This window comes from Narcine bancroftii, chromosome 1 (assembly GCF_036971445.1).
Source record: "Narcine bancroftii isolate sNarBan1 chromosome 1, sNarBan1.hap1, whole genome shotgun sequence".
In the NCBI taxonomy this organism is placed as follows: domain Eukaryota; kingdom Metazoa; phylum Chordata; class Chondrichthyes; order Torpediniformes; family Narcinidae; genus Narcine; species Narcine bancroftii.
The window spans coordinates 57,329,620-57,357,454 of NC_091469.1; the positions used below are offsets into that span (position 1 = coordinate 57,329,620).

At 42.8% G+C, this 27,835-nt stretch overlaps 1 protein-coding gene across 8 annotated transcripts in view; it reads right to left on the reverse strand.

The window, feature by feature from the left end:
• Positions 1-27,835, reverse strand: part of LOC138758530 (probable global transcription activator SNF2L2) — a 179,236-nt gene that overhangs the window by 140,388 nt on the left and 11,013 nt on the right. For 7 of the 8 annotated variants that reach the window (XM_069927575.1, XM_069927567.1, XM_069927585.1 and 4 more), the window contains exon 3: positions 21,780-21,909. In XM_069927575.1, the coding sequence (XP_069783676.1) occupies positions 21,780-21,909 (130 nt within the window). Of the gene's footprint in view, positions 1-19,008; positions 20,207-21,779; positions 21,910-27,835 lie in introns of those variants that run through there. The other variant, XM_069927626.1, reaches the window with a different exon arrangement.

The window sequence follows — 27,835 nt, forward strand, 5'->3', positions numbered from 1 at the left end:
TTTATGAAGAAACTATTTTGTTTCTGTCTTAAAGCAATATATTTATTAATAATTACTAATGTAACAACTTACTTAAAGAGGGTGGGTGTGGGGTGTGTGGTGGTGGTGTGCATGCGCTACCCAAACCATTAAACCTTTGGCACAATTCTGGGAAGTTATTCCCAAAGTTCAGTCTTACAAATCCTGTGTTGTAACTCAAGACTTTAAAACTGATGCCCAGAAGTAATCACGAAGGAGGTGGGAGAGAGTGAGTGACTGGACTACTGAAAACTCACAAATCCTTGTTGAAGTTTCTTGCTGAGAAATATCCTTTTGGACAAACAGTTGTCACAACTCCCCTTTTCCTAGGAAACATATAAAATTATGAAAGGGATAGATAAGATAGAAGCAATAAAATTGTTTTCACTGGTAGGTGAGACCAGAACTGGGGGACAGAGCCACAAGATTCATGGGAGTAGATTTAAGACGGACATGAGGAAAGACTTTTTCCCAGAGTGCAGTGAATCTGTGGAATTCTCTACCCAGGAAAGTGGTTGAGGCTACTTTAAACATATTTAAGGTTCAGTTAAATAGATTTTTACATAAAATGGAATTAAGGAATATGTGGAAAAGGCAGATAGGTGGAGTTGAGTAACTGATCAAATTAGCCATGATCTATTGAATGGCGGAGCAGGTGTGACAGGCTGGATGACCTGCTCCTATTTCTTATGTAGGGGAAATGATATGTGCAACTTCCGCGATGCTGCCACAACCCAGGAATGGGTCAGTTGAAGTAATCTTTCCTTTGGTCGTAGTGTGGTTCAATAATTCCCAACAGGGAGAATCAGCTGAATTGTCCATTCCACACAGAGTCACTCTACCACAGTGTTCCACGAGATGGCTGATGGTCAATAATAAATGCTGTTTCCTTCAATGTTCCATTAACATGACTCTCTCACCACCTGTGTCCCTGGATAATGTTCTTTTCCTGTAGAATATCAACTTTGGGTATAGTCTGTACTAGTTGTTTCCACCCAACTTCTCCACAGCTGTGAAAAGTTGCAGCAGGAACTAGCCTTTAAAGTAATACTCACACTAAATGAAAAGAGAGCTCTTAATATCTCCCCTAACAAAGAAAATTTTGAGCTGCAAGAGCAAAGTTTTAACTGCAACCTACAATGTTTGAAATAATACGTTCACTACTCTTACATGATATAATACAAACAATTAACATTTTTCCAGCAACAAAGTTTCAATTTGCTTCAAAACATTGCAAACTTAAGAGCTTGAAAGGCAATCAACTATTACATTATTTTTGCCTTTAATACGAGTTAATATTAAATCATATTCCTGTAGAGTTAGACTCCAGTTTAACAATTGTCTATTTTTGTTTTTCATTTTACTCAAGAACACTAAGAGATTATGGTCAGTATACACAACAAATGGTCCCTGAGCTATGCAGATGTAAGCATTGAAATTTTGTAAAGCCAGTACAAGGGACAATAATTCTCTCTATGGTAGAATAATTCTTTTGATGTTCATTAAATTTCATGGATAACTAAGCCACTGGATGGTCAATATCATCACAACCATTCTTTTGTAATAATGCTGTTCCCGCAGCTTCATCACTAGTGTCTACCTGCTAAAGAAAATGGCTTTTCAAAGTCAGGTGACTTAAGCAAAGGCTGGTGACATAAAATGGCTCTCAGTTTATCAAATGCTTCCTGAAAAAGTTCTGTCCAAACAAACTATTCACACTTCTTCAGAAGGTTATTCAAAGGAAAGTTGATATTAGCAATATTTTTTTTAAAAAAAAACTTTCTATAATATCCTACTATTCCCAAAAACCTCCTAACATCTTTCTTACCTGTGGGAATGGGAAACTCAAAAATTGTCTGAACTTTTGCCTGAACAGATGCCAATTTGCATTGACCAGTAACAAAGACAAGTCATGGTAGCATGGCCAAATTCACTTTTAGCAAAAATTAACAGAAAGGTTGATTTTTGAAAGTTGGTCAATTTCTCTAACTCAGAGATGTGCTTCCCAGGTGTAATTTCCCATAATCAAATCATTAGGGTAAGCGTTTATATGCTCTAAACCTTGAATCACAGAATTAATCATTCTTGGAATGTCCCTGGAGCATTTTTCATTCTAAATTACATTCATATAACCCTGGTGAGGTCACAAATGCATAAATTTCCAAAGGGAAATTGAAGGGAACACACATGTAACCGTTAAACAAGTCCATCTTCATAAGAAACTTAGCCCTTCCAACCCTGACCATTCACCCTAGAGATAAGCATCCATCTTTGTTACTGCATTGTTAACTTTTCTATAATCAATGCAAAATCTAACTATCCCATCTAATTTAGGCATCAGGACATAAGGTGAATTCCAATCTGATAATATCATTCTTTAACATTTATTCAATCTCTTGATCTATCAGTTTGCACTTTTCAACATTCATTTGATGTGGATGTTGTTTCATAGGCTTTGCATCTCCAACATCATGACAAGTTATTGAGGTTCTCTTAGGCACGTTTGGAAACAGGTTCCTAAATTTTAAACAGTAACTGTTTCATTTGCTCCTTTTCCTGAGGCTGAAGATGAACCAACTTAGCATCCAAATTCCACAGGGGTCGGTATTGGGGCCGTTGCCGTTTACAATTTATATTAATGATTTGGATTGTGGTATGAATGGTTTTGTGGTCAAATTTACAGATGATACCAAGATAGGTGGCGGAGTAGGAAGTATAGTAGAAACCGTAAAGTTGACGAAGGATATTAACAGATTAGAAGACTGGGCAAAATTATGGCAGATGAGATTCAACAGAGAGAAATGTACAGTTGTACACTTTGGCAGTGGAAACAAACAGGCAGATTACTATTTGAATGGGGTGAAAATTCAGAGCTCAGATGTGGAAAGGGACCTGGGCGTCTTTGTGCAAGGAAACCTAAAAGTTAATGACCAGGTGAAATTGGTAGTGAAGAAAGCAAATGCTATGTTGGCATTCATTTCAAGAGGAATAGTGTTTAAAAGTAAAGAGGTGTTGATGAGGCTTTATGGGGCACTAGTGAGACCTCATTTGGAGTACTGTGTGTAGTTTTGGGCCCCCTATCTTAGAAAGGATGTGATGTTGACAGAGGAGATTTACTAGGATGATTCTTGGAATACAAGGGCTAATGTACGAGGAGCATTTGGCAGCTCATGGGTTGTATTCACTGGAGTATAGGAGAATGAGAGGAGATCTCATAGAAGCTTTTCATATTTTGAAAGGTTTAGATAGGGTGGATGCGGGTAAGATGTTTCCCTTGGTGGGTGAATCGAGTACAAGGGGTCATAGTCTAAAAATTAGAGGTTATCGATATAAAAAAGATATTAAGAATAGATTAGGTCATGGATCTATGGAACTCGCTGCCGCATATGGCAGTGGAAGCAAGATCACTAGGAGTATTTAAACTAGAAATAGACAAGTATCTCATTAGTGAAGGCATCAAAGGATATGGGGAAAAGGCCAGAAATTCAAACCAATGTAGAGTAGCTTAGTGAAATTTTACAGAACAGACTCTATGGCCCTTGTGGCCTGCTTCTGTTCCTTTGTCTTGTGATCTTGTGAAGTTCTGCAAAACACTCGAATTAGATAAATGAACTGGGACAATGTTTTGTTTGAGGTGACCCTCACAAGAGTCAGCTTGTACAGTTTCATGTTCCTTAGACTCCTTAGTTCCATCAACAACCAAAACCACTGGTGAAGGCTATTCCTTGCCAAAAGCCAAGTTTTCAAAATAAGGTTTTAACATGTTGATATGGCAACTTTGAGTTTTACGTCATCGATCAAGGATTCTAACTGCGTAGGTGACTTTGTTCACTTTTGACTCTCATAATGGCCTGAAATTTTTGCCCTAGGAGCATTTGAATTTGTTGGGAACAAGATTAACACTTTATTCCCCCTAGCCTTTTTAATCATACCAGATTTTCATTTTACCTTGAGCTAGTTTACAGACTTTCTGCAATCTTTAAACATTGAAAGATAATCTAACAAATTCAATGGCACATCCTCATTAACCCATTGTTCCTTCAACAATACTAAAGGTCCACTAACTTGGTGTTCCAACACCAGCTCAAAGTGCTAAAGCCTAACAATTCTCATACAGACTCTCACTGCAAACAAAAGCAAATGGACACCTTCATCCCAGCCCTTCTCAAAATAGGTCCTCATTTGGTTTTAAGGGTCGAATAAAACCTCTTCAAGGCCCCTTGATATTCTGAATGATATGCAAATGACAGGATTTGGTTAGATTCTAATTTATAAACTATCTGTTGAAACAGCCCCAACAAGAAATTACTTCCCTGGTCTGATTGAATCTCTTTAGGCAAACTGACTAAAATTTTATACAAGAGCTTTTGACACAGTTTTACCTTTAATATTTTTAAGTTGGACTGTTCCTGGATACCTGGAGGCTGCACACATGACAATTAACAAATACTGATTCCCAGCTTTTGTCTTGGGCAATAGGCCAACAGTGTCCACAGTAACTTTAGAAAAGGGTTCATCAAAAACCGGAATGGGCTGTAATGGAACCACTGGGGGACCCAGATTCAATTTACCTACAACATGACAAATGTGACATATCTAGCAAAATGTCACAACATCTTTTCTTAAACTAGGCCAATAGAATTGTTTCATAATCTTATACACGATTTTCCCTACACCAAGATGATCACCAAAGGACATGTTGTGGGCCATAGTTAAAATTTCATCCAAATAGGCTTTAGGAAATACAACATGGTGAACAACTGCCCATTCTTCACTGGCAGGGATTTCAGGTTGTCTCCACTTCCTCATCAAAATGCCTTCCTTGAAATAATAGCCAATTGGCACTTTCTTAATTTCATCATCAGAGAGAGCCTTATCTCTCACTTCAGTAAGATCTGGATCTCGGTTCTGCCCATTATAAACTTTTCTCAGGATAATGACAAATCTTTAAACATGGGGTTAACACCAGAAGGAGGTAAAGTCTTTGGCAGGTCACAACAACCCAAGTGCTGTTTTGTACCATCACAGATAACGATCCCTGTGAAATCAGTCTGCACAGTATCACCTGCTCTGGAAAGGTTTTTAGCCATAGCTCGAGTCACTCTACAGGCTGAATATAGATCAGAATCCATCTTTGTCTCATCAATGACTGGTTTAGCTGTCAACCGCACCACAGGAACTTTACCCTCTGCAAAGTCATTTCCTACTAGCAACAAAAACCCCCTCCACTGGAAAACTTGATTGGATCCCTATTGCAACTGGTCCATCAACTAATTCTGATTTCAACATTATCCTGTGCAGAGGTATCGACTCTGGATCACCAACACCCCAACCCCGAACTCAAATCAAATTTATCTCACTCAAAATATTGTCAAAGTTGTGCCAAGAGAGTGTTACAAATACAGTTAATGCTAGATATCAAATTGTTCAATATAATTTTCTTCATCAATTATATTATACTCCTTATAAATTGAATGATTTTAATTATCTGAATGAATGTTTTTGATGTAATAAGGAAATAGGGACCTTTTTACATTTGGTATGGTCCTGTGTGAAAGTGGAACAATTTTGGAAAGATTTGAGTATATTGTTAGGAGAAATTATGAAGATAACGATACAAAAAGAACCAAGAATATTTTTACTTCAGAATATATATGAAGATACGAAATTAAAATTGGATAAAATATCAAGAAAAATTTTTAAATAAAGCCATAGTAATAGCTAAGAAATGTATAGCAGTAGCTTGGAAAAATGAGAATTTTGAAAAGAGAGATGACATAATGAAATGCAAAATTGTATACTTTTAGAAAAAATTATAGTTTAAGAAATTGAATTGGAAACTTTTATAAAATTTGGAAACCATATATGGATTCTATGAATAAAAGTTCATCCACATCCTCCAATTTGCCCTCCTTTCTCTGTTAGTAATTCTTTTTTCTTTATTTTGATGGGAGGGGGTTGGGGAGAAAATAAAAAAATATTGTATCATTTTATATTGTTTATAAAGTTACTATATTATTGAATTTATACTTTGTAATGATACAAATGATAAATAAAAATTTTCAAAAAGTTATTTCACCACGGCAGTCTCATCGCCAAACTCCAAAACACTGTCCAACACGAGTGACTGGGCGGCCCCAGTATTCGAAGGATTTTCACTGTCACTTGTGGTGACCCGTCCTTTACCAAATGCAAACCTCTGACACAAAATACATGAATTCATCCCTAATGTTATCAGCAGATCTGAAACCCTTTTTATTTCTATGTTTCATCTCTTTAAATACAACCATCTGGCACTGCTTCCTTTTCTTTCATTTTTTCTCAGCACAGAACAATTTGCTATCACATGGACCAAGTTTCTTACAATAATGGCAGTGGACCCAAAGGTCTTTAATTTTATTGCTTCCCTTCATCTTTATCCCTAGCATTAATTCCCAATTTATTTTCTAACATGCTTGTAGTGTGAATAAAACCTCCCACAAATAGAAGGAGAACATACACTTTTATTAGTTTATAATTGAGGGTAGGGCCTTACAGTGGTCTTCAGAAGGGGTCAGGATTTTGGCAGGAAACCAGGGTTATATATGGGTAGATGGGGGCGGAGACACCCATCAGTATAGTACACCACCAGTGAATCTCAGTTCACTGTATTCACCCTTTCCTGCAGAATTTAGGGTCTGTGAGTGAAGACAGAGATTCAGAAAAGAAAAATATAGTTATTTACAAATTTAAGCAATCTGGTGGGGGGGGGGGGGGTCTGGAGATCCTGATGGAGTACCTAAGCATGAGAGGGCCTGGAACTCCTTGGGTGTCCTGGTCCCTTTGTGAGGAAGGAGTGGTGGGTGGGGTCTCCAGCTCTACGGTGAAGGGGGATATACTTTCCTCCTGAACTGGAGGAGTAGCGAGAATGAGCTCTGCAGCTCATAGGACACTTGAGGCAATGGACCCTCTGTTCCTGTGGGTGCCATGTCTCTGATGGAAATGGTGTCCTCCCTGCCATTCAGGCTCCACATATGCATACATGGGATTGACATGGGGCAGTTTTACCCTTTCCACCAGGGCATCGGTCTTGCTTCTCTTTGTGTGCTTCCTGAGAAGGGCCGGACCAAAAGTGGTGAATCAGTTGGGAGTGTAGTTCCCAATGCTAGCCTTCTCTCAAAATTCAATAGGAGCTCATAAGGAGTAACGCTGGTTGCTGTACATAGTAGTGACCAGATGAAATAGAGCGCCACAGGAGTTATTTTCTGCCAGCATGAGTCTGGAAGGCCTCTTGACTTCAGGGCCAGTTTGACAGCATGGCATTTTCCTTTTCAACCTGCCCGTTCCCCTGGGAGTTGTAGCTTGTAGTCCTTTATGACTGATGAAGTGGACATGGGAACAGTGAACAGAAAGCAGGGGTACTCATCAATGATAGAGAGAAAGAAAGTTTTCCCATTTGTGGAGGGGAGAGGTTCCTTAAAATCGACACTGAGCCATTCCAAGGGCCTGGATGACTTAATAAGGTGTGCTTTTGTGAGGCGGTAGAGGAGCAGTAGAAGTGCGGCTTGAACTCCGTGCAGACCTGGTCAATTGCCTGACATCTTCCATGCAGTCGGTCACCTTGACAAAATGAGTCATGCAGGTAACCACTGGATGGCAGAGCTCATTATGTAGAGACTGGTGTGTGCAGAGGTACACCTTCCTCTGGATAAGGCATCTGGAGGGTTATTAAGAGCTTCTGGCTGATAGGAAAGGTCATAATTGTAGATGGAGAGCTTGATCCTCCACCTAGCAATTTTGTCATTTTTGATTTTGCCCTTCTTGACGTTATTAAACATAAATGCAACAGAGCGCTAGTCAGTGAGGAGCATAAATTTCCTACCAGCCACGTGGTGCCTCATGGCTTCTACAATGTCGGAGAAAAAAAACGCAACCGGTCTGCCAGCCTGGTTAAGGGTAGCGGCCAGGGCCACGTCCGAACCATTGCTTTTCACCTGGAAAGGTACATTCTCATCCACCACGTGCACGGCTGCTTTTGCAATGTGGCTCGGAGGTGGTTAAAAGCCGGTTGGGCTTCAGCCGAGAGAGGGAAAGAAGTGGCTTTTAAGAGAGGTCGAACCTTATCAGCGTATTGTGGGATCCACTTGGTGTAATATGAGGAAAAACCCCAGACATCTCCTCAAAGCCGTCATGGTCCTGGGAACGGGGAGCTCTAACAGGGGGCGCACCCTATTGGGTTCTGGGCTAATGATGCCATTTTCCACCACGTAGCCAAGGATAGCCAGACGTTTAGTCCTGAACACAGTTGCTAGAGTTGTAAATGAGGTTCAGGGCTTTCGACATGTGGAGAAAACTCTGGAGGTTGGGTTCATGGTCCTCCAGGGTATGGCCACAGATCATCAAGGGAAGGTAGCCTTCAACCCATACTCATCCACCATTCTGTCCATCTGCCTCTGGAAGATAGAAACCAAAAGGGACCCTCCAGAATTGATAGAGACGACCATTAGCCTCAAATGCCGTATATGGACGGTCCTCTGAATAGATTGGCAGATGGTGATAAGCAGCTTTCAAGTCAATGGTCGAATAGACTTGATACTGCGTCCACAGAACTAGCAGCTAATTATCAATAGTTTCTCCTAGCCGTTGGCAAGGTAGAGTGAGTCAGTGCCTCGCTAGGACCTCATTTTGCGACTTCAGATACCGAGCCTTTAAAGTCTCAATGGCAGCATCATATGTAGTGTAATCCTTGATGACTGCATACTCTTTCATTTCTACCCTGGAAACGAGTGTGGACCTCCTGAGTTCATCGGTGTGGAAGAAGTCTCTGGTCACGTTCAGGTAGGTCTGGAAGCAGTCTAGCCAGTATGTGAAATCCTCAGCCACGTCGGGGGACAGAGGGTCTATCAGCAGCTAGGACACCAGAGATCTTTTGGCCACTTTAAACTCTCAGCAACTTTCATGAAATGCTGGACGTATTTATCAAACTCAGTCTCATCAAATGGAGGAACTAACTTAACCTTCCTACTGGTCACCAACATCTCACTAGGACCAGAGGGTAGAACTCCATCTCTCCTCTTCTCTCTCAATCCGCATTTGCTTCTATCCTTCATCCCTTTTAAGTCTACGTTTTTCTAATACTAACTCAAATACACGTGGCTCAAACTGCCTTTTCTTCGCTGCTTCCTCAAATCTATGTTTTTGTAGCTCAATCTGTTCCAACGTTAACTGCTGTTCAGGGATTTACCCTTGGCAAATTGTTCTAACTCCCTCTCTCCAAACTTCCCCATTGTTATATAATGTTGATATATAATTCTCCAGATCTCAGCCTTTTTCATAGACGGTTTTACCACGTTATTTGGGCAATAACCATTAACTCATCCTTTGCTTGCCCTCTGCAAACCCATAGGGGATGGCAATTTTACAAATTCATCAACATCCATTGCTTATGTTTTCTCCCCACACACAAGCCTTTAATTGGCTTTCAAAAATGAATTTAACCAATCAAATTTTTTAAAAAAATATCGATCAATAAGCTTCACTTTTGGTCATTTGCCAGGCAAGCCCCTAATTTGTTACATCACAGACCACCAAGAGATTGTTATGGTTTTTCTTTTTTTAAAAAAATAAACTTATTAATAATTACCACTCCAACTATGTGCGAATATGCATGTGTGTGTCTGTCTGTGTGTTACCCAAACCAGTACATCTTAAGCACAATTCTGGGAAGTCATTCCTAAAGTTCAGTCTTACAATTCCTGTATTGAAACTCAGACTTTTAAATTGATGCCCAGAAGTAATCACGAAGGAGGTGGGACTGGACTGCTGCAAACTCCCGAATCTTTGTCAAGTTTCTTGCAGAGAAATATCCTTTTGGACAAACAGTTGTCACAACTCCCCTTTTCCTTTTGTGGGGAAACAAAACAGGTGACTTCCACAATGCTTCCAAAACCAGGCATGAGCTAATCGAAATTACCATCACCCTGGTCTCGATTCTCCTGCTTCTTTTACCCAGTTGTGGGTTAATCAAAGTGACCTTTCCTTTGGTCAAGGTGGTTCAATAATTCTCCAAGCAGGAAGAATCAGCCAAATTGCCAATCTCACACAGAGTCACTCCATCTTTGTGTTCACCAGATGGCTGGCGGTCAATAATGAAATCCTGTTTCTGTAAGCGTCCCACCCACACGGCTCTCTGTAAGCGTCCCACCCACACGGCTCTCTGTAAGCGTCCCACCCACACGGCTCTCTGTAAGCGTCCCACCCACACGGCTCTCTGTAAGCGTCCCACCCACACGGCTCTCTGTAAGCGTCCCACCCACACGGCTCTCTGTAAGCGTCCCACCCACACGGCTCTCTGTAAGCGTCCCACCCACACGGCTCTCTGTAAGCGTCCCACCCACACGGCTCTCTGTAAGCGTCCCACCCACACGGCTCTCTGTAAGCGTCCCACCCACACGGCTCTCTGTAAGCGTCCCACCCACACGGCTCTCTGTAAGCGTCCCACCCACACGGCTCTCTGTAAGCGTCCCACCCACACGGCTCTCTGTAAGCGTCCCACCCACACGGCTCTCTGTAAGCGTCCCACCCACACGGCTCTCTGTAAGCGTCCCACCCACACGGCTCTCTGTAAGCGTCCCACCCACACGGCTCTCTGTAAGCGTCCCACCCACACGGCTCTCTGTAAGCGTCCCACCCACACGGCTCTCTGTAAGCGTCCCACCCACACGGCTCTCTGTAAGCGTCCCACCCACACGGCTCTCTGTAAGCGTCCCACCCACACGGCTCTCTGTAAGCGTCCCACCCACACGGCTCTCTGTAAGCGTCCCACCCACACGGCTCTCTGTAAGCGTCCCACCCACACGGCTCTCTGTAAGCGTCCCACCCACACGGCTCTCTGTAAGCGTCCCACCCACACGGCTCTCTGTAAGCGTCCCACCCACACGGCTCTCTGTAAGCGTCCCACCCACACGGCTCTCTGTAAGCGTCCCACCCACACGGCTCTCTGTAAGCGTCCCACCCACACGGCTCTCTGTAAGCGTCCCACCCACACGGCTCTCTGTAAGCGTCCCACCCACACGGCTCTCTGTAAGCGTCCCACCCACACGGCTCTCTGTAAGCGTCCCACCCACACGGCTCTCTGTAAGCGTCCCACCCACACGGCTCTCTGTAAGCGTCCCACCCACACGGCTCTCTGTAAGCGTCCCACCCACACGGCTCTCTGTAAGCGTCCCACCCACACGGCTCTCTGTAAGCGTCCCACCCACACGGCTCTCTGTAAGCGTCCCACCCACACGGCTCTCTGTAAGCGTCCCACCCACACGGCTCTCTGTAAGCGTCCCACCCACACGGCTCTCTGTAAGCGTCCCACCCACACGGCTCTCTGTAAGCGTCCCACCCACACGGCTCTCTGTAAGCGTCCCACCCACACGGCTCTCTGTAAGCGTCCCACCCACACGGCTCTCTGTAAGCGTCCCACCCACACGGCTCTCTGTAAGCGTCCCACCCACACGGCTCTCTGTAAGCGTCCCACCCACACGGCTCTCTGTAAGCGTCCCACCCACACGGCTCTCTGTAAGCGTCCCACCCACACGGCTCTCTGTAAGCGTCCCACCCACACGGCTCTCTGTAAGCGTCCCACCCACACGGCTCTCTGTAAGCGTCCCACCCACACGGCTCTCTGTAAGCGTCCCACCCACACGGCTCTCTGTAAGCGTCCCACCCACACGGCTCTCTGTAAGCGTCCCACCCACACGGCTCTCTGTAAGCGTCCCACCCACACGGCTCTCTGTAAGCGTCCCACCCACACGGCTCTCTGTAAGCGTCCCACCCACACGGCTCTCTGTAAGCGTCCCACCCACACGGCTCTCTGTAAGCGTCCCACTCACACGGCTCTCTGTAAGCGTCCCACTCACACGGCTCTCTGTAAGCGTCCCACTCACAAGGCTCTCTCACCGCCTGTTTTCCTGGATAAACAACCATTGTTCTTTCTCTTTCTCCAGAGTATCAACTTTGTTTATAGTCAGTACTTGATGGTGCTATCTAGTCTCACCACAATTGTGAATGTTTGCATCCTGTATTAACCTTTAAAGTGACAGTCACACTAAATGAAACAGGAGCTCGCAATATAACTCATGTTTTAGCATTTTTTTTTTTAAATAATGTCTAGGCATTTGTATTACTATTTCAATAACAATGACTGTGACACAACTGTTCACCAAATACAAAGAACCTTTCTAACTACTCCTCTGGGGACTATTTTTCATTTGCTACACTCTCAATGAATATACATATAATATTTACAACATAGAACATTATAAACCTATTCAACAATCTAAACCTTCCCCATTTCATGTCCATCCCCCTTTACTTTTCTTACATCCATGTGCCCTGGAAAAAGGTGATGAGTGCCCACCCTATCTATGCCTCTCATAATTTTGCAGACACTTCTCATCCTTCTTTGCCTCAAAGAGAAAAGCCTAAGCTTTTGATTCTCTAAATCAAGCAACGTTCAGGTAAATCTCTTCTGCACCCTTTCCAAAGCTTCCATATCCATCCTGTAACAAGGCAACCACAACTGAATACGATATTCCAAGTGCGCTCTAACATAGCCATTCTCAACAGGGTCCCTGGGGATCACAGCATATTTAATAAAAACCTCATTTTCTTTTCACCTCAGATAACAAACTTTTTTTTTTTTTTTTTTATAAACAATCGGTGGAGAGAAGTATGGAAGAAACTAAAATATGACTGCTTCACAGGGAAGGGGGCCCATAAACTTTGAGCAGAGTCCAGGTGGTGGGGAGGAAAGAAATGGAGGCATTGCTGAAGCAATGTCTGGTCTAACAATTTTATAGAGCTGTAATATTACCTCATGGCTCTTGAGCACAATCCTCTGACTCATGAAGACCATCATACCATAAACCTTAACCATTCTATCAACCTGTGCAGCAATTTTGAGATCTATGGATTTAAACTCATAACGTATATTTGTTCTTCAAGTTAAGAATCTTGCCATTAACCATGTACTTCACATTCAAGTTCATCCCTCCAAAATGCATCAATTCACACTTATCAGATTGAATTCCATCTACCATTTCTCTGCTCAATTCTGCATCCTTTCTATTTCCTGTTGTAAACTACAACAACCTTCAACACTATCTGCAACACCTCCAACCTTTGTGCCACCTGCAAACTTACTGACACATCCTTGCTCTTCTTCATCCAAGACATTTAAAAATGTCAAAGAGCAGGGGTCCAAAAACCAATGCCTGCAGAACTTCACAAGTCACTAACCTCCAATTCAAGTCGTTTATTTGTCATCGGATTGTACAAGTACAACCCAATGAAACAGCGCTCTCAGTGCAAACCACGTTGCCATAACCAGACATAACACACATACAGGCAAAAAAATACAGACAAACAATACATATCCAGAACAAGTATTTCATCTGTACAATAAATAAATAGATGTTGATTCATGAATATGAGAGTTTGGATAGTTACGGTAAGCAGCTACTTTGGTCATTCAGCATTCTCACTAGCCATGAGAAGAAGCTGTTCCTCAGCTTGTGCTGGCTCTGACAATCCTATATCTCCTCCCCGACAGGAGCAGCTGAAAGATGCCGTGTGTTGGGTGGAAGGGGTCCTCAATAATCCAGTAGATCATGTTGATTTGGGGAAGGGGGTTGGGGGGAGGAAAAAGATTCCAGTGATCCTCTCTGCCACTCATGGTCCTGTAGAATGACCTCAATCCATTTCTCTTCAGTGACCATACCACACTGAGCTCCTATTAAAAAGTTGACATAATGCTGGTCGGCAGCCTTGTCCATTTCCATTTCAGTCTTCTCAGGAAGTGCAGGTTGCACTTTCCTGATAAGTGGGGAGATGTCGAGGGCCCATAATAGGTTACTAGTTAGTGAACTCCAAGGATCTACAGAGTTGTTGAAGTGTAGCAGAGGTTGGTTGTTCCTGGTCCTCATGAAGTCCACAATCATGCAAGTCCTGGCCCAGTGCCTGACCTGCTTGCATAGACCATGCCAAGCAAATTATCCACCACCAGTTGTACAGTTGCCCGAATGGACAGGTGAGCCAAACAATGTAGTGCGTCGAAAATGCAATGCTCCAAGCGGCTGTAACAATGGGCTGGGGTTGGCCGGTGGACACATCACAGAGGAGCTTGCTGCCTGTTAGGCCATTGGGGATGTCCTTAAGTTGCAGGCCCGAGACTGCGGTGCGGTAGGCTGGCATTTCATTGGTCAGCTGCTGTGCCTCGGTGAGCAGCACTAAGTTCAACCCTGGGGACAGGGAATGCATCAAGTGGAAGGAGGTGTGAGACCGTGCGTCAGCCATGACATTGTTTTTCCCCAGAGGTGTGTTTGACGGTGGTGGTATACTCCAAGATTTATGAAAGGTGGCATTGCTGCCATGCTGACCATGGATCCATGGTCAAATGAGAAGGTGAGGGGTTTGTGGTCCATAAAGACTGTGAACTCCTGCCCTCCAAGAAATACCTAAAGTGCTGGATGGTAAGATAGAGGGCTAGCAGCTCACAGTTGAAGGTGTTGTATTTCAGCTTGGTGGGGGGGGGGGGGGAGGGATACGTGCGCTGGTGCTGAATAAAGAACATGAGTCATGAGTGGTTTCCACTGACCCTCAATTAGTTGTTCCATCAAGCTGCCGAGTTGGAAGCATCAACTGTGAGGCCTGTGGGCATATCCACCCGTGGGTGTAGCAGGAGGTTGGCATTTGCAAGTGCGTTCTAGGCCTGCTCAAAATCTGCTGCTGACTCCGTGTCCCAGGTGATTTCATGGCTTTGCCTGACATCAGGCCAAACAGAGGTCACATTATTTGGGCCATTCACAGTAGGAATTGGTGCCCTTTAGGCCTTTGACTATACTACGCCTGGCAAAGTGGCATATAACTTCAAATTTCACCGACAAAGGAACCGCTCCATGCTGGGCGATGGGGTGCCCAAGGAGATCGATGGCCGACAGCAAGAACTGGCACTTCACAGAGTTGATGGCAAGGTTGTCTTCACTCAGGTGGGGCAGAGTTGGCACAGATGCGTTAAATGCTCTCAGTGCAAACAGCTGGCGATTGGGATATTATCCAAGTAAATGAAGACGAAATCCAAGCCACACCCCACTGGAATGTTTGTGCCACATTCCCGAGTTCGAAAGGCATCTACGGAAACTCGAATAGGCCAAACGGGGTGATGAGGCCATCTTGGGGACATCACTGGGGTGTACAGGAATCCGGTGAATCCTGTGGACCAAGTCGACCTTGGAGAAGATACGTGTCCATGCAAATTGGCCATAAAGTCCTGAATGTGGGGCACTGGGTAGTGGTCAGCTGTGGTGGGGTCATTGAGCCTTTTGTAGTCACCGCTTGGCCTCTATCCTCCAGCCGACTTGCATACCATGTGCAGCAAAGAGGCCCACAGGCTGTCAGAGGCCGGATGATCCCCATCTCCTCCATTTCCTGAAGTCCTCCTTGGTAAGGTGGAGTTTGTCAGTTGGAGCCTGTATGCCCAGATGTGTAGTGGTGGTCCTTGAGTGGGAATGTGGTACTGTACACTATGCTTAGGGGCATCTGTGGAGAATTGCGGCATAATGATTGGGAACTCTGCCAATACTCTAGAAAATTTGTTGCCTGACAAAGTCACAAAGTCCAGGCGTGGGGCCAGTAATTTGGCTTTGCCAAGTGAAAAGGTCTGGAAAGTCGGCATTCATTAGCCATCGTCCCTTGAGGTCCACTAGGAGGCAGTCCACCCAGAAGAAATCTGCACCCAATGAAGGCTGCAACACAGCTGCCAGCGTAAATGACCAGCTGGAACTGAAATGTAGTGGGATGGTTCGCATGCCGTATGTGCGAATACTGCTGCTGATGGCAGCGGTGAGCACCGGTCCAGACTTCCTGGCATGGGTGTTGTGGCTGGAGGGAGGCAAGACGCTAACCTCCACCCATGTCTATGAGGAACTTTTGCCAGGAGTGTCAGTCCCATAAGTAAAGGAGGCTATCATGGTGGCCAGCCGCAGTAGCCATTAGCAATGGCAGGCCCTGGTGTTTCCCAGAAAAGAACGGGTGACCAGCAATGGTAGCAATGGTAGGCTCCTGAAACCCATTTCTGGAGGTAAAAACACCAACGGTCTGAACTGGGGTCGCTCCCTGCTGTGGGTGTCACTGGCTTCGTTGGTGGCATAGGAAAGGTCCAGGCCTTAGGGTGTCACGCAGCAACTTGGTCAATGGAGGCCCCGCCATGCTGCTTGGTGTGCCACAGGATATCTGTGTGGGCAACTACTTTGCGTGGGTCACTGAAATAGTTGTTAGTGATGAGGAGGCAGATATCTTCTGGCATTTGCTCGAGAATGGCTTGTTCAAACAGTAAACATGGTTTATGGCCGTCTGCTAGGGCCAACATCTCATTCATTAAGGCCGCTGGCACACAGTTGCCTAGGCCATCCACATGGTACAACCTCACTGCACACTCACGGTGGGGAGAGGCCAAAAGTATGGATCAGGAGTGCCTTGATTGTTTCATATCTGTTCACAAACAGTTGCTGGTGTAGGAAGTTGATAATGCAACCTGCCGTTTCCTGGTCAAGTGAACCGACCACATAGTAGTACTTTGTGGCGTCTGAGACAATTTGCCTGACCTGGAATTGGCTTTGGCCTATTCAAGCCAGACCTGCGGCTGCGAAGTACAGAGAGGTGGGAATTTCAGTTAAACTGCATTCTGCGTCCTTGGATCAGTCATAGTTGGGTCCAAATACCATTTGGTCCGTTGGATCACCAATGTACTTAACTAGGCACACAGCGAGTAAAATAACCACACAGAGTTGAAAGTGAATTGAACTAACTGACTTTAATAGAACTCTTGCAGGCGCTTAAATCCCTCTGAAACCAATAACACTTGCGACCCCCCCAATTAATGTTCCAAAAAAAAAAAACAGCATCAAACACAACAGAGCAGCCTATCCCAAGGATCTGTTTTAACAGTTTAAAACAATGATTCTAAACCTTTTTCTTTCCACTCACATACCACTTTAAGTATTCCCTATGCCATAAGGTGCTCTGTGATTAGTAAGGGATTGCTTCAGGTGGTATGTGGGTTGAAATTAAAAAGTTTGAAAACCACTGTTTTAATTGTACCTAATTGACTTGTTATGTGAACGTTTTCATAACTCCAAAGGAAATGGGCCAATGACAATTTTTCTCAAGCAAAATATTTCAGTAACAATTGGGTCCCAGAGCAGTGATTCTCAACTTCCCTTCCCACTCACATACCACCTTAAGCAATCTCATACTAATCACAGAGCACTGACGGCATAGGGATTACTTAAAGTGGAAAGAAAAAGGAAAGAAAAAGGTGGAGAACCACTGGTTTAAAACATAGCTCTGGTCCACACCTACAGATAACAAAAATGGCAAGAATTATATTATATCTGGAAAGGAAGAGTTAATTCATAGAATAATGCCATTATATCCCATGAAAGTAAATATATTGTTTTCATGTTACTTCAAATTTAGTAGTTGCATATAAAGTACAACTTCTGATTTTTTTCTAGATTTAAGAAAGACATAACATGAGAAAGCCTTTGAAATAATGTAGGGGAATCAGAGCCTTTTCATTTAAGTAAAACAGCTCTTCTAGCTAATAGAACAGAAAAAGATACAACTCGATATGCAGAACCAGGTAAACAACCTACATCTGTAATTCCAAAAAGAGCAATTAAGGGGTTAGGCTGTAATTGAATACCCAGTATCATTAATAGAGTTGTTAAAATATCTCTCCAAAATGTTTCTAACATAGGACAGGTCCAAAACATACGAGTCAATGAAGCCACATCAGTATTGCGTTTTACCTTTAGACATATATGCTCTATGAACTATATTAAACTGTATTAAAGAATGATATGCACAGAGTGAAGAAGTATCTCCTAGTCTAGTAATTCTTCCCCATGTTTCAGGAGATAATGTCAGTTGAAGTTCCAATTCCCATGTTTGTCGAATCTTATCCATGGGGACGGATCTCAAATTTAATAAAAGAGTATAAACAGTACCAATTAAACTCTTCTAAGAGGGGTTTAAACCAGAACAAGGCATCAAGTAAATTTTGTTGTTGTAATGTTAAATAATTAGACATTACCGTATTCAGGAAATTTCTAAGCTGTGGATATCTAAAACAATGCATGTATGGTAAATTATATTTGGAAGAAAGTTGTTCAAAAGACATCAAACCACCATCAGCAAAAAAATATCTACAAGAGAGAATTTCTTTAATCACCCAAATAATGTAGGTTCGGTCAAGAGTATATGGCTTAAAAAAAAAATTAAGATATTGTGGCGGTGTGAGCAGTGGAAGAAACAAAGCCACCACATTGAGGGTCATTAACGACTGCTTTTATTCAAATTCAGCCCGCCCTGATAAGGGCAGCATGAGCTCAGTCACCTGCTGCATTGTGACATCATAATCGCTGTCCAAGGTGCACGCTGGAAGGGATGCTGGAGTCGGAGAGAAACGTCTGACGATGCCATTTCCCCATGGCTGCCCATCACGTGGTGATACAAGTGGGGCCGGTTCACCATGAGGACGTGCGCTGTCACACAACCCCCCCGACCCCGAACCATCTACGTGTCTTGTCGCTTTGGCGGCCGACCCCGGCCCTTGGGCTCAGCCGTCTGCACCAGCTGTGATAAGTCCAGATGGGCCTCCTTCAGGCGGTCCACTGTAAAGAGTTCCTCTTTCCCCCCCCCAACATCCAGGGTGAAGGTTCCGCCAGACCAGTGCAAGACTTTGTATGGCCCCTCATATGGCCGCAGTAGCGGTGCACCTTGTGGTCCCCTCTGCACAAAAACGAACTGGGCCGAGTCGAGCTCTTTGGGGAGATGAAACGGCCGGGTGCTATGGCGTGCTGGGGGTGGGGGAAGCTCGGGAGGCCAGTCGCCTGTGTAGGTTCGCCAGCAGGTTTTTGTCAGTGACCATGATGTCAGGGTCTGGGCCAAAAAACTCACCCGGCAGTATAAGTGGTGCGCCATAGACCATCTCCGCTGCTGAAGCCTGCAGGTCCTCCTTGGGTGCCATCCTAATCCCAAGGAGGACCCAGGGTAGTTCAACCACCCAGTCTGGTCCAGAGAGCCTGGCCATAAGTGATGCCTTCAGGTGCCTGTGGAACCTCTCCACCAACCCATTGGACTGTGGGTGGTATGCTGTGGTGTGGTGGAGCTTGACCCCAAGGAGCTTCCCCATCGGAGTCCACAAGGCAGACGTGAACTGCGCCCCTCTGTCGCTAGTGATGTGCGCGGGACACCGGAACAGGCGATCTATTGGCTGACGTCCTGGCGCACGTCTTCAGGGAGGCCTCCTTAATCGGGACGGATCCTTGGCCATTGCCAGTGCTCGAGTGAGGGGCTTGTGATCTGTGAAGGCTGTGAACGGCCTGCCCTCGAGGAAGTAGCGGGGGGAATCACGTGATGAAATAGTGGCCGACAGGGTAAAACCAGCCCTCTCCAGAAAAAAAGTCAAAAAAAAAGCTTAACAAATATAAAGTGTAAGAAATAGAAGATAAAGTTGGAGAGAAGAGAAAAAAGATAGGACCCAAGAAGGAAAAAGTAAAAACAATGGGGAAAAAAGGCCTTAACTGCATGAAGGAACAGGGAGCCGTGGTGGCAAAGAGCTCCCGATCTCAGAGGTTGGTGCCGCCCCCGCGGAGTCATGACCTCACCCCGACCAGTGGACTACAAAAATGGCTCTCTGAGCAAAACAAAAATGCACAACTCCACATGTGTTAGGTGTTGCGCATGTGCAGTGCGCAATCAAAGGTAAAAGGAAACACTGACAGGAGGGGGGCTCAGCTGAGGAGCGGGGAACCACGGTGCAACCAGCTGAGGGACACCCAACACCAGGACTCTCGGCGGGAAGATGAGGAAGGCGGCAGGAGAGGGAGTGAGAAACCAGGCGAGGAAGAAAGTTGACAGGGTGAACAGCAAGAAGAGCAGCAGCAGAAGGACCGACAGATGAGCAGCACAGGAGGGGAGGATCAACAACAAGAAGCCCAGCAAGAAGAGGCCCAACAAAGTGATACAAGCAACTCATCAGCAGAATCAGAAGAGATACAAAGATACATCTGGGCTTGTCGGGGTCACCACTTTGGTGGTGTGAGCAGTGGAAGAAACACAGCCACCACGTTGAGGGTCGTTAACAACTGCTTTTATTCAAAAGCCCTTTAAGTTCAGCATGAGCTCAGTCACCTGGTGCATTGTGACATCATAATCGCTGCCCAGGGTGCACGCTGGAAGGGATGCTGGAGTCAGAGAGAAACCTCTGATGACGCCATTTCCCCATGGCTGCCCCGCCACGTGGCAATACAAGCGGGGCTGGTTTGCCATTAGGATGTACGCTGCCACAATATATATTAGCCAAGGCAAAATTTTTAGTCCAAAAACTTTTGAAATTGAGACCAAATACGTAATATAAATTTGATAATTGGATTGGAAATATACTTACCGATCTTAGTTAGTCTAAAAGGTAATGCTGAACCTAAAAGATAAGCTAACGAATAATTCCAGACATATTTCAATTCCAAATCTACCCAAAGTGGACAATCAAATTTATCATAGTAATAAATGCAAAAAAAATCATATCGTGAATATTAACTGACCAATAGCAAAATCTCTAATTCGATAAGGCAATACCACCATCCTTCTTAGGTTTCTGTAGGTGAAGCTTATTCAATCTTGCCCCCTTACCATTCCAAATACAAGATGAAATCTTAGAATCAATATTATCAAAGAAAAAAGGATTTTGGAATAAAAAAAGGGGACAGCTTGAAATAGGTATAAAAATTTAGCTAACATTATCATCTTAACAAAGACCAACCAAAGACAAAATCAATGGGGACAATCTAGTAAAAGATTGTTTTACAAAATCTAAGGAGAAGTCGTCACTTCAAAATTGTCTTGGCAATGTGTTTGCCCGGGGGGTGGGGGGGTGCTGAAAAGGCAAAGAAGAAAACTAGTATGAAACTTGAACTAAATTGTAAACACCTTAAAAAGGAAGATAGCTTATACAGCTTCTAATTCATCAGAATATTATAATGTTATCGGTACAACAAAAGCATATTTCCTGTGATGCATCACAATAAATTGATAAGATATAGAACTAGGTGATTTCTCAAACACAAAGGACATTTATAATATAGAATAGCCCATTTGGCTTCTCAAGTCTGCTCTACCATTCAGAGAAATCATGGTTGACTTATAACCTAAAGTCCAAAGCTCTCTCAGCCTTTTATACAACTAATCAAAGAATAAAATCATAGAACCTTGTCAGTCAGTCACATCCCACTGCACTCAATCAAATAAAGTGTAAATTTGTTTTCAAAATGTAAAGAAAAATAACCAAGAATTTCATAGACAATTCCATTTGAAATGCAATTCCAGTTACTGAGGAAAATGACAAAATCCTATAGGAATATGGGTGATCAAATTCAGTAATTAAATAAACTTTTGTTTGCAATTGGTTAGACGTTTATTTAGGTGCCTTATTTGAAGGCATCTAGCTGCTAACTTACGACCCATCTTCTTGCAATACATCAGCAGTGCAACAAGAAGAAATCTGTGATAGAAGTAAGACATTATCGAATGGTCAAACAAACATCAAATGTCAATAGTTATCCATGACAAAGTTAAAGTAATAGATCAGTTAGAACAGTAATACCAAAAATGAAAGTTCAACAAAAGATATATACAAGAAATTCGGCTTCACAGAATAATTTCAAGCATACCTTGAGAATGCTGATCCATGGGACTTTGTGGCGGGCCCATTCCAGTATGAGCAGGCCTCATCCCCATACTTTTCATCTGACCATAATGCATTTCATCAGCCATTCCCTTGTCATGTAATGCTTCCATTGGCTAAGTGGAAAAATAAGCCACATAACACACACTTGTCCTTTGCAAGCTACACCAATTTATAAACAAGCTGTACAAATTTAATTGTTTTCTTTCAGTAGCATCTCTTCAAGTAACTGGATTGTTATATTACTGTAACAATATTTTTAATCAATTAAAATAAATTGCACATATCGAAAACATCATATATTTGGAAGCTGGTCACAGAGATCGGTTATAGCCAAAGGGTCAAATATAAAATTAAAATGTTAATTGATACATTTCCACTTTTAAACAGGAAATCAATCAGTTTTCTCAGTAAAGCACTGAAACATTTACAAACCACAAAAAATCTAAAGAGATCTTGATATTACAATATAACATATGCGATTAACCATCTTGCTCCAATAGTATATTATTAGAATTGAAAATAGTTGCAGGTTACACAAAATGAAGTGATATTCATGTAACAGTAAATGAAACAGGGTAAAAACTACAGTGTATTAGAAAACCAAAATCCAAAAATGTACCAACCTGCAGTTATTCTTCCTCTCACCTTTTACACACTCTTGACACCCACCCTAAATCTGACCACCCCATACAAAACCAGATTTGGCCACAGCCAAGATCATCAGGGTAAATAAACAAACAACCACATGTTAAATGCTAGGTATAAAAGAGCCCAGAGTCTTCTCTTAAATTAAGAATTCAAGTGCTAGTTCTCCATTATCGGCTTGGTGTGTGCTGGCAAACATTTTACACCTCATCATCTTGCTAATGAAAGTACTGTAGTCACAACACCGTGTTACCTACTTCACCCAAAATGCTGAAATGAAAGTCTATGGAGTTGACCTGATATTTGGAAGTCCAATTTACATACAATTATAAAATGACATGGAAGGCAACTATCAAGCCAATTAGATTCTGTTAATCTCAAGAGTTTCCTTCCATTCCATAAACATCTCACTTGCAATATTTTTTTTCCCAAGTAGTCTTTCCCCTCTTCTGTACTTGTCGAGTTCCTTTCAGAAAACATCCATTTAAATCACTTGTTTATACCAGTAATTGCTCTTAATTGAGATATCATTCATTCTGACTGAAGATTCCATAAAACATTCAAAAGATTACTTCCAATACTAGATGGGGGAAGCAGTTTATAGGTTTTATTCCATCATGTTGGAAAATCTTCAGACTGCAATAATGTGTTTTTTTTTTAAAAAAAAGGTCTGACTATTCAAACTAGAATGTTCATAACTCACTTGAGGGGTCAGGTTCACACAAATCTACTGTGTAAGTTAGCAAGTTCAAAACCAAATCCTGAGTACCACCATATAATTTATATTGGTTCTTCAAGTTGCCAACCATTTGTTTTAGGAAGATCATTAAACCCATCCACAATGATTGTAAGCCAAAATCTAAACATGTCCAATAGATTTTTCTTCCACAAATTCCCTGGCTAGCCTCAATAAAGGTAATGAAAATAGCATAACTGGTCATATAATTGACTGATTGGTTTGGTGAAAATGAGCACAAATATTTTTTGTCACAGCACATGAATAAAGTTAGAAACGATGCAGAGACAATAATGTACCATATTCAAATCCTGTGCATGAATGTAACCTGCAACAATTTTCAATTCTAATAATTTACAATTGGAGCAAGATGGTGTTACAATATAGTATGCAAGATTACCAAGATCTTTTCAGATTTTTGTGATTTGTAAATGTTTCACAGTGCAGAACAATAGTTTCCCCCCCACCCCACACTTTTACTGGGAAAACAAATGTTACGAATCTTTCAAGAATTATTCCAAAATGTAACACCTATTATCCACCAGAAAATAATTTTGCAGCTATCAAAGGATCCATGATTGGAGCTGAAATAACTTACAACACAAGTATCCAAAACAGTTTCACACATAAAATGGGAACATATTTATCTGCTAGTCACAGAGATAACCAATGCCATTGTTTGAAGAAGTATGCCATTAGGGCAGTTGTAAAAATTAAAATAACATTTTTCACATAAAAAATGCAAATCTAATCCTTTGTTCACAACTTCAATTCTTATCATACAAATTGAAAAAGGCATCATTCATCTACCATGTGCATGTAAAAGAAAAATTGAAATAGCATTTCAAAACCAAATGGTATCAAACAACATACTATCTTCCACTCAAAATTACTCAGTTTTTGCGTTTTCTACAAACCCAAAAAATTCTAATGGTTCTGGTTAATTAATTTCCCTAACTAGGCTTCATTTTCAATTATATTCATGCAAATTGACTCTGCATTATCTTGAATATCATACCCTTTTCCTACATGAAACATATGCAATACTCTCGTCCATCTATAGCATATCATTATCCCTCACTGCTTCCCCAGAAGCAATGATGAAAAAGTTCACTATTTCCTGATAGCTAAAAGTGCTTCATTCTGCTATCATTCAAGTAAATCTTGTACCTTTCAAGCAGCTCAAACTCATTTACAATAGATATTTCATCTGTTCACAGTAGTTCAAATGTCTTTTGACCAAGGTCCTGAAATACAACTTTCATTTTTTGGTTCTGACATTCAAGAAATGAATCTCACTTTTCTGCCTTTTCATTGCATGGTGCTGTATTCATAATTTATCTATTAGATAGCTATCCTATAAATTTATTAAAGACCACTCTATACCGTATTTCAACCCTTTCTCGAAATACAGCTAAGGTGACTTGAGGTCCACAAGATTATGAGGAGCCTAGACAAGGTACACAACCAGAGCAGGAGTAGCAAACACCAGAGGGTATTTGTACTAAGCAATGGGAGGAAGGCTTAAGGGAGACATCAGGGGTATTTTTTTTTTTTTTTTTAAAATAGTTGTGGGGGGTCCTGGAATGCATTGCCAGGGGTGGTGGTTGAGACTGGAATAAAAGGGGCATTGAAGAAGTTTTATGAGGGCTCATGCCAAAGACTGATGATTTACCAAAATTCTCTGGGCAGCTCCTGGAGGATTGGAAGATGGCAAATGTCTCATCATTATTCAAAAAAGGACTGGATGTAGGCAAAAACCAGGGAACTACAAGCCAGTTAGCTTAATATCTGTGGTTGGGAAAATGCGTGAACCGATCATTAAAAAAATATTGAGGTATCTGAAGTGAAATGGATCCATCAGGCAGATACAGTATGGATTCAGTAAAGGTAGGACCTGTTTCACAAATTTACTTTGAGGATATAACAAGGTGATAGTTAGAAGGGAACAGATGGATGTTGTTTACCTGGAGTTCTAGAAGGCTTTTGATAGGTCCTGCATAAAAGACAAAGAAGATAGGATGCACTGAGTTGGGGGTGATGTATTAGCATGGGTAGAGGATTGGTTAACTGATAGAAAGCAGAGAGTTGGGTATAGGGGTATTTTTCTGGTTGGCAATTGGTGGAGAGTGGGTGCTGAAGAGGTTGGTGCTGGGCCCACAATAGTTGATGATATAAATAAACGATCGGGTAGAGGGGACAGAGTGTAATTAATGCATCCAAGTTTGCTGATGACTCTAAATTGAGTGGAAAAGCAAATTGTGCAGAGGATACGGAGAGTCTGTAGAGAGATACAGATAAGTTAAGTGAGTGGGCAAAGGTCTGGGAGATGGAGTACAATGTTGGTAAATGTGAGGTCTTCCACTTTGAGATAAAAATGGAAGATCAGAATACTATTAAAATGGCAAGCGATTGCAGCATGCTGCCGTGCAGAAGAACTCAGGAATGCTTGTGCATGAATCACAAAAAGTTGGCTTGCAGGTGCAGAAAGTTATTAAGAAGGCAAATGGAATGTTGACCTTCGTTGTTAGAAGGATTGAATTTAAGAACAGGGAAGTTGTGCTGCAACTGTACAAGATACTGGTGAGGTTGCATCTGGTGTACCATGTGCAGTTATAGTTTTCTTACTTGAGGAAGAACATACTGGCTTTGGAGCAGAGGAGGTTCACCAGCTTGATTCCAGAGATGAAGGTGTTTGTCTAGAAGGAGAGTTTGAATCATCTGGGATTGTACTCGCTGGAATTTAGAAGAATGAAAGGGGATCTTATAGAAATATACAAAATTATGAAAGGTATATGCAAGATAGAGGGAGGCAAGTTGTTTACATTGGTAGGAGAGATCATAACTAGGGGACATGGTCTCAAAATTCAGGGCAGTAGCTTCTGGATGGAGATGAAGAGGAATTGCTTCTCCCAGAGGGTGGTGAATCTGTGGAATTCGCTCTTCATTAGAGCAATGGAGACTACCTCAGTACATATTTTTGAAGACAAAGTTGGATAGATTTTTACATTGTAGGGGAATTAAGTGATATGGGATAAAGGCAGGTAGGTGGAGCTGAGTCTATCATAAGATCAGCCATGATCTCATTGAACGGTAGAGTAGGGCCCGTTGGGTGGATGAACTACTCCGATTTGTTGTGTATGAATGAAAGGAAAATAGGGAATTATGAGGTTAGGAGAACAGTACAACTTCAATTATCTGAAATGGTCAGGACTGGGCACATTTCAGAAAAAACTTTTTTCTGAAGAACTGATTATTTTTAAAAAAAAACAGCCCAGTAGCAACAGCAAATCACTTGTAATAATGTTTAAACAACAACAATAAGGGAAGGCCTTTTAAGCATTAAAATAATGTTTCATTCTCACAAAAAAAAAATGCTGGCTGCTGCCGATCACTGACACCTCCCCATCGAGGTCCCACTGCTGCAGGGAGCCACAGGTTCCTGCTTCTGCTGCCAGGAGCCCAAGGTTCCCAGTCACTTCGGCTCCAAAAAAATTTCAGAAAAATTTGGATTTCTGATTTGTTTCGGATATCCGCATTTATCCAAAATTTTTTTTTTAAAATTTTGGATAATTGAGGATTTTGCAAAATCTGATTTTGGATAACAGGAGTTGTACTGTATTTAGGGTTTCTTTAAAATAAAGTCAGCACAACATTGTGGGCCAAGGGCCTGCACGGTGCTGTAATGTAATGTAGAGCCATCAGCAGGTATTGGAATTTTAAGTCAAAAATCCATATACATGTTTTAAAACAAGTAATGAACAATAGCCCTTTTTATAGAGTGAAAAAATGTGACCGTGAGGTGGAGATTCTCAGCCCTTATGTCGCAGAACTTACCATCATAAATGCTCCGTGAGTGGTTCCAAGGCGCTGACTCCAATCCCTCTTCAACTTAATGTCAGTGGTGGAGCAGAGTGCTCTGCCATACATTGTAAATATACTGCCACTGCAAGTGGCTGGCTGGTGGGGGCTGATGACGGCGTGATGATGCCATCAGCTCGTGACCCAGGAGCCACCACGAAGGCTCCCATGGTAATTGGTGCTAGGGTTAGGGCTCCCTCCTGCCACCCAGTAATATCCTGTTCTCATTCCCACTCCACCCCTCGCTCCTTCACCAAGACCATCGAGACAGAGGACCAGGAGGGTAGTGAGGAGCTGGAGGCCCAGCGGGACTAAAAAGCATTGGAGCCCTCCAATCTGCTGGGGCCAGAGGGGAAAGGGACGCGGGTTGTGAGCTCCACAGCCTGGGAGGAAGGAGGACAGATGCTGAGGAGAGGAGATAGAGAAGCAGAGCCGGGGAGTCTGAAGGATGCAAGAGGGGAGCGAAGAGCTGGAGGGCAGCACCGGGTAGAAAATTTGGAAGAATGATCAATGGCCATATTCGTTACCCATAATCCCCCATGCAGCTAAATTCGCTGCGTTTCCCAGAGCAGTTCCAGCTGCTTGGGGAATTATGGGTAATGAAGATGGCCAATGCTCGGAGCATTTGTTAAACCTCATGGTGATGGGTGGAGCTAAGACACCATTTTCCATGCCTCCATAAGCTCCAAAGGATGGCACAAGGTGCCGCTCTTCATAAAAGTGGCGCAGGAGCAGCCTTTTAGGGCTGTTCCATAAAAAGATATGTTCAAGTTTTTCTCCGCAGATGGAGCTGACCT